The 12,615-nt window shown below is 38.5% G+C and overlaps 1 protein-coding gene across 2 annotated transcripts; it reads left to right on the forward strand.

Moving 5' to 3' along the window:
* The first annotated feature begins 992 nt into the window (after positions 1–992).
* LOC108374563 (uncharacterized) lies at positions 993–11,557 on the forward strand. Of its 2 annotated transcripts, XM_017630538.1 has the most exons (9): positions 994–2,638; positions 2,705–2,851; positions 3,062–3,967; positions 4,030–4,518; positions 4,580–5,780; positions 5,836–6,158; positions 6,295–7,463; positions 8,775–8,936; positions 11,074–11,557. In XM_017630538.1, exons 1-9 carry the CDS (start codon positions 1,595–1,597, stop codon positions 11,291–11,293), a joined length of 5,661 nt encoding a protein of 1,886 aa, XP_017486027.1. In that variant the 5' UTR covers positions 994–1,594; the 3' UTR covers positions 11,294–11,557. The 2 variants fall into 2 exon arrangements, with proteins under 2 accessions (XP_017486029.1, XP_017486027.1); XM_017630540.1 differs by lacking the exon at positions 2,705–2,851 and having other exon boundaries at positions 993–2,638; positions 2,915–3,967.
* Positions 11,558–12,615: the final 1,058 nt, after the last annotated feature.

A 12,615-nucleotide genomic window follows, 5' to 3' on the forward strand; every position in this document is an offset into this window, starting at 1 on the left:
TTCTAGTAGCGGTGCCCTTCGGTTAACATTGAAAACCTCCCGAGTGTATTTTTTTACCGGTCGGTTCTGAATTATACTGCATCTATTTGGTAGCTGGACGCGGTGGATGGACTTGCCAGAACGTCACACTGCGGACAGCGACAGGATACCTTCTGATGCCGCCTGCATATCACTTGCACATTGATGACCAAATACTTCCAGGAAGGGATCACCACGCCATGCTCAGAAAGCAGTTCTTACTAGGTTAGTACAGACGCGAGCACCCGAAGAGTCACTTGCTTGAAGCGGAACCTCCACCTGGGGTACGTCAGAGGGCACCCATCTTCTCGAATACCATTGGACTCAACGAAGTACAGACAAGCCATTCACGGCAATCATAGAGATTTCATCACCGCCTTAAGCGACTATTTTGGCATCGTTCCCACGACAGTCGGGTCTACGTAACCGGAACGACCCAGATGTATATCTGGCCAAGGACTGTCACTCCAATAACACTCCCCAAAAAGTCTTTGGGGAATTTGTATGCTGCTACAACAACAACAACAACTATTTTGACATAGTGGACTAGCTACAGACTTGCCAGAACCCCGCATCACCCCTGGTGATCAACGGCATTCATAGTAGAGTCTCCCCGCACAACACCAACCACCTCTTCATATGCCAGCTGAATCCCACTCAACTAAGACCTCTGACCCTCTGGTCCAACATCGTCGAAACAGCGCGATTGTTGGGCCTAGAGTCAGTTGCCTTGATTTCCACGACTGATGGACTAACCGATTTAAGCGGGGCTTAGTAGGGCCACTACAGCAATCTCAAAATCCCCCCGACACAACATACAAACACCAACTATAAGTGACAGCTATTTATTAATAGTTATTTATTTTTTTCTTTCGAGGTGGCTTGTGTAGGCCTAAAATTTAAATTAAATGGAAAGGGATATCCCAATACATTTTCATTTTATCCTTCATTTAATTACACTTATAAAAAGAAATTTGGCAGCCCGAGCAACAGCCGCATGTCAACAGCTGATAAAAAACATATGTACGTTGTTAGACTACGCCGCCGTTGCTAAGCAAATAATCGCAAGGGTAATTAATTTATTCAAATACTTAATTAAAATCGAAATCTTGAACGACAACAATTTCGTTTATCTAGTGATTTTTATTTAATCTTTGCTTTATTTGTTACAACTCAGCTCTATTTTCATGTAATTTAGGAGCAATAACTCCCCACCACTCAATCCAACGGCGTCGTTTTATCGATACAAGCAGCGCTAAAATTTTGGTGCATTGCTGATAACAACTATTTTTGCATTTCATCATTTGTCTACGATTTCAGTGCTCTTGTTATTTAATTAAAGCGAGTGGTGTTGGAAACTGGAGGAAAATAAGCAGACAAACAGCATTAGATGTTTATCAGCATAAGAACTTTGAATTTACATGCATACGTAGCGGAAAAATTCAACCAGAGAATCGTTGAACCCATCAAACAAAGAAAACCACTTCCAGCGGGTGAATGAAAATGTAATATTCTATTTTACTGGCGTTGACCGACGAGTGATTATCCTGAACAACACAGCATTTTCGGCGACAACATGAGTGCCACGGTTAAACGCGATAAACTCTTCAAATCTTGGACTGGTATTAGTGAAGTGGCGCTTATTAAAGAAGTGGCCACCAAAGGTGAAAACATTGATCTCTGTATTGAGTATTGGGCACGCAAACGAAAACTGCCCCTAACGGAGTACCAACTCTTCTTTCAAGATGTAGTGCAAACTTATGTGCTCCGGCTGCTTACTGAGCGACTAGTGTGCAAAGCAGAAATGGTGCTATTGAATGTCAAACGGGACGTTAAATGCTTCTACTATCAGTTCGCCTGCGAATGCGTTGATGAAGAACTACGTGAACTTGTAATGGATCATCTGCAAAAGAAAGATCCTCAGAATTACGAGAGTGATATGGAAGAGTTGCAATTTTATTGGGATTTGCTGCAGCAGCTGCAAAAGTGTCCGGAACTATTGGCTAAGTGCAAAGTGCAACTACGCCGTGTTAACATCGAGACACTAGTGCATTGTAATGAGTCATATCTACACAGTTTGCTGGCGGAGTTGTACTTCATGAATCGGAATCCACTTCTATTAGGTCGTTTGAATAAATTTAATATGTGGAGTCATTTAGTTGAAACGGCTGAACTAATGCATTTAGTACGTTGGTGTACTCTATGCGGCCAGTCCCCGCAGCCGGAATACACTGAATTAGAACTACTATTTTGCGAGTGGACACTGGAAACTGAAATGTATGAATACGCGCTAAAAACAATAGAAAATCCAAACGAAACATTGCGTAACTGCTTTGCAGCTGCAGGGCACTTCTTTGCCGATGAAAGAGACGATGTTGCATTAATAGTGCGCCGTCTCTGCACAACTGAAAGTTTGGAGCGCAATCAAGAGTTGTTAGAAAAGCTTCCAAGCGGACATTTTTTGCTTAATCGAGGGCTGCATATGTTGATGTTGCGAGACTTTGTTAAGGTGCGCGAGCTTGAGGAAATGCTTCCAGAATTCCCAGACGATGAGGCGCTCCTAAAATTTTTGGTAGCAATTAAAGAAAATAAACTAAATGAGCTGGAGGGTTTTGAAAAAGTAAGTTTGAAGCAAATCGAAATATTTTCAACCTGTTGCAAAATACTAATGTTTAACCAAAACTAGGTTTTCCAAGCGACCAAAGTGTATCTAGAACAACAAGGCGTAGATTTCAATAGCTCGCAACCACTGGTCACACTGTTTGATTTTCTCAGTAATGAACCTAGTGTTGCAACTTTGAAATGCTATTTGCCCACAACAGCTTTGCAAAACATTCCATATTTAAANTAAATATTTTCAACCTGTTGCAAAATATTAATGTTTAACCAAAACTAGGTTTTCCAAGCGACCAAAGTGTATCTAGAAAAACAAGGCGTAGATTTCAATAGCTCGCAACCACTGGTCACACTGTTTGATTTTCTCAGTAATGAACCTAGTGTTGCAACCTTGAAATGCTATTTGCCCACAACAGCTTTGCAAAACATTCCATATTTAAAGTCATTTCCTATCAGAAATCCTATTCACAACAGTGATGCGAACATATCTTGTATAACAAATAATTGCAGTAACGGACACAACCAAAGCATGCCTACACCCTATGACTTTCTGCGAAAATTCAGGCACATTGACTTAAAAGAAATACCTAAAGAGTTTCAAACAGACAGCATAGCATCCTTCTCCAATGAAAAGTTGTGTGCGAAATATGCTCGAAAGTATAAACTAAATTTTCTTCACTATTTGAAACAACAACGTAGCTGCTATGCGGTCTATTATCTTGTCATGGATCACTTGCAGCAGTATGGCCAACTGACCCGGGGGCATCTCTTTAGTGCATGCGAAACTGTTACCGAAATGGCGTTGCAATATGCCAATAACTCTGAACTGGTGGTACACTGTGTTGCCTTCATCGAAATGCTTGGCTACGATTCGCAATATTTGCGTAATTACTTAAAATTGTGTCGCTTGTTGGAAGAAAATGAGGAGGAGTTGGACCCGACGAGAGCTGAGTCACCCGCCAAAGGTTACTCGCGATTATTGGAACGCATAGAAACCCTACTCCTTCAAAGCATTGTGAAAGAGCCGACTGCTTTTCCTTTAACTGATTATCATGCGCTAATGCGCCTAGTTGCCTGCAGTGGCCAACGTCAATGGCCTATGAAGATTTTGCAGTATTATGCTCGGGACGATGATTGGTGGCGGTTGCTGGTGCTGCTGCAATACTTCGAGGTGCCGCTGACACAGCTTCAACTGTTGCTCGAGCATTTTGAAACTCGCCTTATGGGCGAACATATGCTGCGTGCACTTTTGTGTGAGTTGCCACCGCAAACAAAGCGTCATGCAAGCTTTTCGCGTCAGCATAAGAAACCCGTACGTAAGGGCGAGGCAAATGTGAGCATTTTTCCGAATTTAAAAATATATATGTTATAACCCTGAGGACTTTTTTAAAATAGCCTACAACAACCTCGGTCGAAACTATTAACTCATCGCTTAGTTCGGCTTGCAACGATCCAAATAATGCACTATTCCGGACTGCGCCCAGCCAACAGCGACTGCACTTCCTACCTGATGCTTGCGGACGTTTGGACATTTTTGCAATTGTACTACTCAGCAGTAGCGCCCTTAACGAGGAGCGCATTAACAGTGCAGCAAAGTTCCTTGAACTAATGCAAGATCAGCATGTGCATGCAACCTCATGGAACTTGCTCAGAAATTGCGTGAAATATCGGCTGCCAGTTTTGGCTGTGCTAGCTGCCACTGTAAATCCGGCCAACATCGATTGGCATTGGCTTGTATGGTTGGCTGTTGCTACTAATCAATGGACTGTAGTGCTGAAACTTGCTACACTTGATATACGAAAAGTGACTTGGCTGCTGGTGGAGACTGCGGTGCGTCAAGGGGATACAATACTGTTGCTACGAAGCGTCCGAATCTTCTTTAAGGTAATTTTTCTTGCCTGTTATATTGCAAGGTTAACATATCCGCTTACTCTTTGTGATATAGGACAATGCCTGCACGCATTTATGCCGTTTTCTGCAACGCACTCAACACAAGCGGTGCTTTGATGACGAAGATGTACATTCCCTACGCCTCTTTCTGCTAGCTTGGAGTAACGATTCGTTGGAGATGCCTTTTTGTGCAACACTGCCACGCGATGAGCTCATGCAGCACAGCATACGCCTTCTTCTCGTGCATTTACAACACAACTTTGACTCGACGTTGGATCAGCAGAAGTTCATTAGCTGCATGTGTCGCTCCGATATGGGTGACATGAGTGGCTTGATGGACTTTTGTTTGCTGCATGCCGTATTCGAAGCACTTCAGACAAGTCCCGGTTGGGCCGAAAGTTATCCCATCGATTTTGAGCAACTTGCACTGCACAACAATCGTATGTACGAACAACTTTTGGAAGTTTTACGCGAGAAGCGCGAATATGATTTGGCTGTGCGCTTGGCAACGCTATTGCAACAGCCCATCAGTGATATTGTATATGCCAAATGGGTCAGCAAGCTCGAGGAAGCTGAGACAAGAGATGGCGAAGAGCCATATTCTGTTGCCACATTCCAGCTTTACGAAGATGAGATAGCGGAACATTCACTGCCACCGGAACTGCTTGTGAACTTTTATCTTTATGCGGCTGGCCGGCTTTTGAAGCCCTGCGCTCGCAAATATCAACTATTGAAACGCGCACTTAATGTTATAAAACAGCATCATCTATTTCCGAATGAGTCTTTCGACCGGGATCAAATTGAATATGAAATGATTATTTGCTACTTGCAGCTGGATGATGATACAGCGACTGAAATGGATGTATACCATTCTGAATACTACGAACAGATCATGTTGAATGAACGTTGTGTATTATATAAGTCCTTCTTGGAATTGAAGGAACTTGCCGGTATTGAAGATCTCAATGTGAGCATAAAGCAACCTTTAACCAAGCAAATGGAAACGCGACTGGAATCTTTGCTCAACTTGCTGCTGGACAAAGGCGATATTGTAGAGTCGCTGCGTTTGCAGGAGCTTTTCGAATGCCGACCAATTGATCTACGATTTGTGGTCTTTTGCATGGCACTTGCGGAGGGAGTGACAACAATTTTCAGCATGTCTTCAGAGGAACGGCAAATGTTACGCGACATAGAGATAAGCTCTTTTGCGAAATTCAATAAACGTACACTGGATAGTGGACTGCTGACAAGAGAAGGTAAACTCGAAATTTCAAATAAATATTGCAATACAAAGGTAAACGTTTTCGTTAGGAAAATATTCATCAACGAAAATAAGCAGCGACATGTCGGACAGTAGCTCCACCTTCGAATTCGAGGAGATACCCTCTAAGGAAAAGCGTGAAACCTTGGAGACCATACAAGGCATAGCCTCAAAGCTTACTTATGGTGTAACTATTGGGCGTCGCATTGTGATGGCCTATCGCGCCGCAATGTATTTGGACAAAGAGTACCTGGATGTGCTGCGCACTAAAGATACAACCGTATTGCTGCAAAGTGTCGCGGAGGAGAGTTGCCTGCACCGATTGCTGGTTGTGAGCGACATACTCACATCATTGCATATGACACCGCAAGAAGTAGGTAGACCTTTTTTATGCAAACAGTCGAATTTTAACCTACTCACTATAAAATTATGGACTCTTCCTTTGACTTGTTTCAGCAAAGATAAATATTTTCTTATCTCTAATCGGTCGAACTTTAATTCTCCCGCAGATCGCAGAGCTACTGGCCTCAGAATTGACCACCGCCATTGTACGTCCGCGCTTCTACATTTTCACCGCCGATCAGCAATCTAAGAACGCTATCAAGAATGCGCCCGTTTGGGGCTACAACATTGATCGTGATCTACATCTTTTCCTTGAGTTGGTGCCCAACACAACTAAGCTAGGCAATTGCTTACTGGAATACTGTGACGCACTCAAAGCATATCGTAAATTTCAAGACAATAAACCCTACGAGCATAATACGGTCTTTGAGCGCCTTGCCGAAATCATACGTCGTTATGGGCTACCAACTAATAGCGGCTCCCAAATAAACGCTTCCATTCCACCGATTACTACCGCCTCGACCGGAGGTGGTCCAAAGCTGCCACCGGCGCAGGTGTTGTCACACAAGAAGCAAAACATCATATATGTGGAGTTACTGATCAAGGCACATCAATGTTACGTACAGGAATGCTCCATGGAGGGCATAGCAAATGTGTTGAATCGCGCCAAAGCACTAAATGCCGTGCTCACGCAGGCCAAATCTTGGTCGCTAATTGTGCGCATGCTCAGCGGCATAGGACGCTATCGCGAAATGTTCTACTGCTTTGATTCGCTGCTGAAGAATGAACAATTTGAATCATTACTGGGACAATTCGATGAAGAAAAAACGATAGGGCTACGACAAGCCATAATCACATATTTGCGCGAATATTGTCCAAACAACGGGCGCGAATATTTGAAACTGACGGCGTTGCATTTTCTTATGTATCAGGAGCTGGCCGAAATGTGGGAGCAAGATGCACAAGCAGTGCTAGCAAAGGTGCTTAATCTGTCGGCGGTGGGTAGCGCACAGCTACCTGAAAAATTGTCCATGGCCAATTTGACGTCTGCAAATCCAACGAAAACGTTCATTCCCAAACTTCGTTGCACACCGGATTTGCTCACATTGCTACAGCAGGCATTGGAGTTTTACACACATGCCACCGAAAATTATTTGCTCGACAATAAACTGCTGCTGGCACAACGTGTCGCATCGTTGGCGGAAATGATGGCCATGCAGATTGATTTGGCCAACAAGGCTCTAGATCGTAATGCACCGGAGCCGCATCTATGCGTTTGTGTGGTGAACGTACAGACGCGAGACGAATTTCGTGAACTCATCAATGCGGAGCTGAGGTGAGAGGAAAAGCATAAGAACGTTTTTTTTTTGGTTTTTTTTTTTTCAAAATAGGTATTCTCTCCTTTACAGCAAGTTTTATTGAGATACATATATATATGTAGCTTTATCATAATCACGAACACATTTCTTAAGGTTTTTATTGTGAAGCAAGAACGATCTATTTTTTATATCTAATAATAAAACCTGTCAGTTATTTAATAAAAATGCTTAGGAGTGAAAAATCGCTAACCATAGTAGTAATCGATGGTAGGCTCCTTTCACCCAATTTGCTTGTTTTGCAGCTGTGTAGCCCACAAAAGGATAATGTTTGTTCTCCAGTTTCGTCTACTTTCTCCAACTTGTTTAGCTTTTCAAAGAGATTGTTAATCTTTTCATTTTGGGTAGGTTAATTAGAGCCCTCTGTTTTTCGCTCGCTCTTATTCTCTGTGACCCAGAGCCGCTTCAATAAATAAAAAAAGGTTAAATACGAGCATCTAAATCTAAAAAGTTTATTGGAAAAGTACTCTATTGATAAATAGATGGTTACACCACATTTTTCTCGATACATTTTCGTACAGGTTTTCGTTCAATTTTGTATTGTTTCAAAATCGTTGTCTTTTTTAAGATTTTTTAAACTTCTTAATTTTGTGCTAACAATTACAAAGCTTAAAATATTACATAATTATGTATTTAAAAGAAAATAAGGAAAAAATTGTTTCACAGTTAATGCACAGTGCTCAACAAAATAATAGGAGTGAGACATTATACGAAATTTTTTTATATGGAAGCAGGAAGATTATAAAGAATCTCAACGCCAATCGAATTTGCACATTATTTTAGTAAAATTTGATGATCCGTAAAACTGCGTTCCAGAAAATTTTCTAGATATTTTGATTAAGTTTTAATTTTTGATGCCGTTAACATGAAACTTTTTCAAAAATCAATATTGCAAAATTTCAAGGATGTCCAAGGATAAAATTTTAAAAGGATGTTATCAATACTTATTCGTCCTTGTGCTCTAAAAAAATTCCAATCTCAATCTTTCAATTCCAAAGAATTTTGTTTCTCGTTTGATACACATGTTGTTATTCTACATTGTACTAGATTTTTTAAATGATTTATTGTATTAATATCTTTGAAATTTGAATGTCCTTTAAAAAAAATTCTGACGTCAGAGAGAAAAACTAAAAGCGCAGTTTTACTCTATTTGGCCCCTTGTTTCGCGAGAGTATTGATTTTTGCCGTATAAAATTTACTGTCGCACGGTTTAAACATTCACTTTTTGCTCTATAACCTTAAAAAAAATATAATAATAATTTATTTTCCAGTGTACCGCAGGCCCTAATACTCAGCCGTGCTTGTGGCTACGACATAAATTGGTCGGAAGTGCTGCTCTCGCAATATATTATACTTGGACATACGAATTATCTTCAAGAATATTTACAATATCTTCAAGTCAGCGACAATATAATTGACAATACCGTTAAGGGGTAAGTGGCACTTTATGTTAAGAGGAAAATGTGATTGAATACGGAAATGGAAATCAGAGCAGTGAAATTAAAATGAAATTGTTAATATATTTAAAAACTGAGTGCTAAAAATGGCATTGTTGTAGTAGCATGCAAATTCGTCAAGACATTTTTGGAAAGGCTTTGTCGTCAGTCCTTGGCTAGAAATAAGTCCGGGTCGATCTGATCACCCAAAAGTGGAATTATTTAGGATACAGACTACCACTTGAATCAATTCCTAAACTGATTAGCATATACAGTTTTTTTTTGTCATTTAATAGATAGCTAGCCAATAAGCAGGCAAAGGCAAATCTGCGAGCTCTTTTTTGTCATAAAAAAGCTCCACATCATTTGCCATTCGGAAGCGAAGTAAAAGTATAGGTCTCTCTCTCTCCCAACATCAAGACTCACAGCACAAAATGGAGGACCAATAACTTCAAATTCAATACCTTAGTTTTATAAAAGCGTAAAGTCTATCAGCTTTTTAAGTTCTACAGTTTGGTTTAAAGCAGTGTCAGGCAAAGTACACAAGCACACTGGTTTAAAATGAAGATACCTTTCTCTGTTTTTTCCCCTAAACTTTCTTTTTTTACAAGTGTCTCATCACTAACCATCAATCTGTGGTCATAAGCAATAACCGCCTAAGTCGACTTACGAAAGAATTGAGTTATATATGCTATCGTATTCTGCAACTACTGTTCCATGTGTATATACATATGTGAAATCCCCATTCCCCATGTAGACTATTTAAAAAGTTATGTACGAACATATTTGGGTTTCCCCATAAGGTTAACATTACAATCTCCAAATGTTTAAAACGTTTTCGCTCGAATTCAGGTTTTTCGACTTAGGCGATTATTGCTTATGACCACAGAAATAACAAGTAATTTGTAATCAAAAAAAACAAAACCGACTTCAATTCTCATATAAAAATTTAAGATTACCGTTACCGTCTTCATTATCCAATGATCAGATTTAAACCAAATTAGAATGGGACCACCTGTGAGGTAATAACTTTCCTTTAAAAAAAGAATTGTACAAATCGGTTAACGTGGTACCAANTTATATATGCTATCGTATTCTGCAACTACTGTTCCATGTGTATATACATATGTGAAATCCCCATCCCCCATGTAGACTATTTAAAAAGTTATGTACGAACATATTTGGGTTTCCCCATAAGGTTAACATTACAATCCAAATGTTTAAAACGTTTTCGCTCGAATTCAGGTTTTTCGACTTAGGCGATTATTGCTTATGACCACAGAAATAACAAGTAATTTGTAATCAAAAAAAAAAAAACAAAACCGACTTCAATTCTCATATAAAAATTTAAGATTACCGTTAATCTCTTCATTATCCAATGATCAGATTTAAACCAAATTAGAATGGGACCACCTGTGAGGTAATAACTTTCCTTTAAAAAAAGAATTGTACAAATCGGTTAACGTGGTACCAAATTTATGCGGTACATAAAAATAAAATATTCCGACGAATTGATAACCTTCCTCCTTTTTGTGAAGTCGGTTAAAAATTAACAATAAAGGCTACGTTTAAAATTATTCTTCTTACTCTTGCTTGAACACAGAAGCTTTCGTGTCAATGCAGATAAACAAAGACACTTCTCTAAACATTGTTATTTTTTTTTATTTTTTTTTAAACTATTTTATCAAAACAACATCTTGAATTATGAACTCAGTTGAAACAAATTTATATCAACTGAAAAATATAGCAATCGCTTCATCTGCAATCTAGCCAGTGAAATGAGTAATGTATATATAAGTTTACTTATAAGTACTCTGGCATAGCAAAGTTAGGTTGCATTTAGGCGTTGACTTTGAAAACTATATGTACATACATAATATGTATATAGTATGTATGTATGGAGTATACTATCACTAGAGAACTTATAAAATTACTATATGTATTAATTCGAACAATAAAGCTTTGATGGCCGACTAATTTTGTGCGAAAGAGCTTTATTATTTTCGTCTATTTCTGATTTGCCCTTGAAAATTCATATATATTTATGTATGTATGTATGTATGTACGAGTACCTAAGCCTAGTCCAATTGAATTTTTATTATTATTTTTTTTTTCATATTCATTTCACACGTAGTTTTCAACTTTATGCGCAACACCATCGTATCAGTCCTGCTATGGAGGAGCATCTGGCGCAACTGGTGGCTTTGGTAAAATCTGTCACACTCAAATATAAATTGGCCTCTTTGCTCAGCCTCAAACCGATTGTAATGTCACTGCTCAACGACCAAACAGCACATTACTTGCGGGATACTAACTTCGGACGCAATGAGAGTCGCAATTTGCATGATATGTGACATAATGTCAGAATATTTATGTATGTGTACATACAAAATATTTAATGACTTCTCAATGCAATAATACCTTTATCAGGGCTTGTCAGTGTGTCTTTAGTTTACTAAAGTTTATCACGGTGTGATTTAGATTAGGTTATTAATCATATACATATTCACATATACGTATTATTCATACACTTGATACAAAATTGCATATACACATATGTATGTAATTAAATACATGCATACAATTAGATACTTGTAAAATTTTATCCTCGAATTATTTAGTATTTATACATATTTGTAATATAGGAATAAAGTATATATTTTTTTTGTTACTTATAAATTCAATTGTGTGTGTTTTATTTCATTTTTGTTTTATAATTTAAAAAAAATTTCACTTTGTACTTAACTCAGTTTAGGTAAAGAGTTAGGCTTACGATTGTTAGATAAACAAAAATGGTAAATGGTTTTTTCACTGATGAAAAAATTATGTAAAATCTTAAAATAGCAAGTGATAAGTAAGTAATTAGAAACTCGACCCGCTTAATTTATTTAAACAAAATAATAGCAGAATGTAACTTAAAATGTTAAAAAATATATTATTGGGTCAACTCAACCGAAGCTCTAACAATTCTAACAGCCAATTTCAGAAAAGCAATTTAAGTGAAAAATGATTTTAATTTTTTTAATTTTTTATGGAAATCGATAGAAAATAAAAAGTATATTTCCATTTAAACCGCTGGTGAAAGCGGCTGTTAGTCTTGTCAAGCAAAATAGTGCTAAGTGTAAAAACAAATGGATTTTTGTGTGTGCACAACAATAATTTCATTCACCCAATACAATAACAAATATGGAATGTAGATAAAATTGTTATTATTACTCCTTACTGCGCGAGTTTATGTCCAGTGTAAACATTTCAAACATATGTACGCGGGTGCATGTGTTCGCTTAGCGTTGTCAAGTATGTATCACTTAAATTGTTGTGTTGCTTGGATCGCAGTAGCGTATATGCTTACTGAAGCTTTTTCTATACATATAATGTTTAGTACACTTTCTACAAGTAAAAGAGCCTTTTTTTGTTGACATCATTAGTTGATCTCGAACATATGTGTTATTGAATTGTGTGTTTGGCGTGGAAACTCTACGACTATTTACATTATTTGTTTCATTGAAGGTTCTCGAAGTTGGTCGCAATGCGTTCAATGTACTAGCATTCATACTTGTGTCCATTAAACTACCAGATGATAAACGACTATTGTATACTCTTTCTTCTCTCGGTGATTTAGTTGTAGTTGTTACTGGTGCAGGGGATATGCCGCTTGTTGTTGAAGTGTCTGCTG

This window comes from Rhagoletis zephyria, unplaced genomic scaffold, assembly GCF_001687245.7.
Source record: "Rhagoletis zephyria isolate East Lansing unplaced genomic scaffold, Rhagoletis_zephyria_1.1 Rzeph_scaffold_07847, whole genome shotgun sequence".
In the NCBI taxonomy this organism is placed as follows: domain Eukaryota; kingdom Metazoa; phylum Arthropoda; class Insecta; order Diptera; family Tephritidae; genus Rhagoletis; species Rhagoletis zephyria.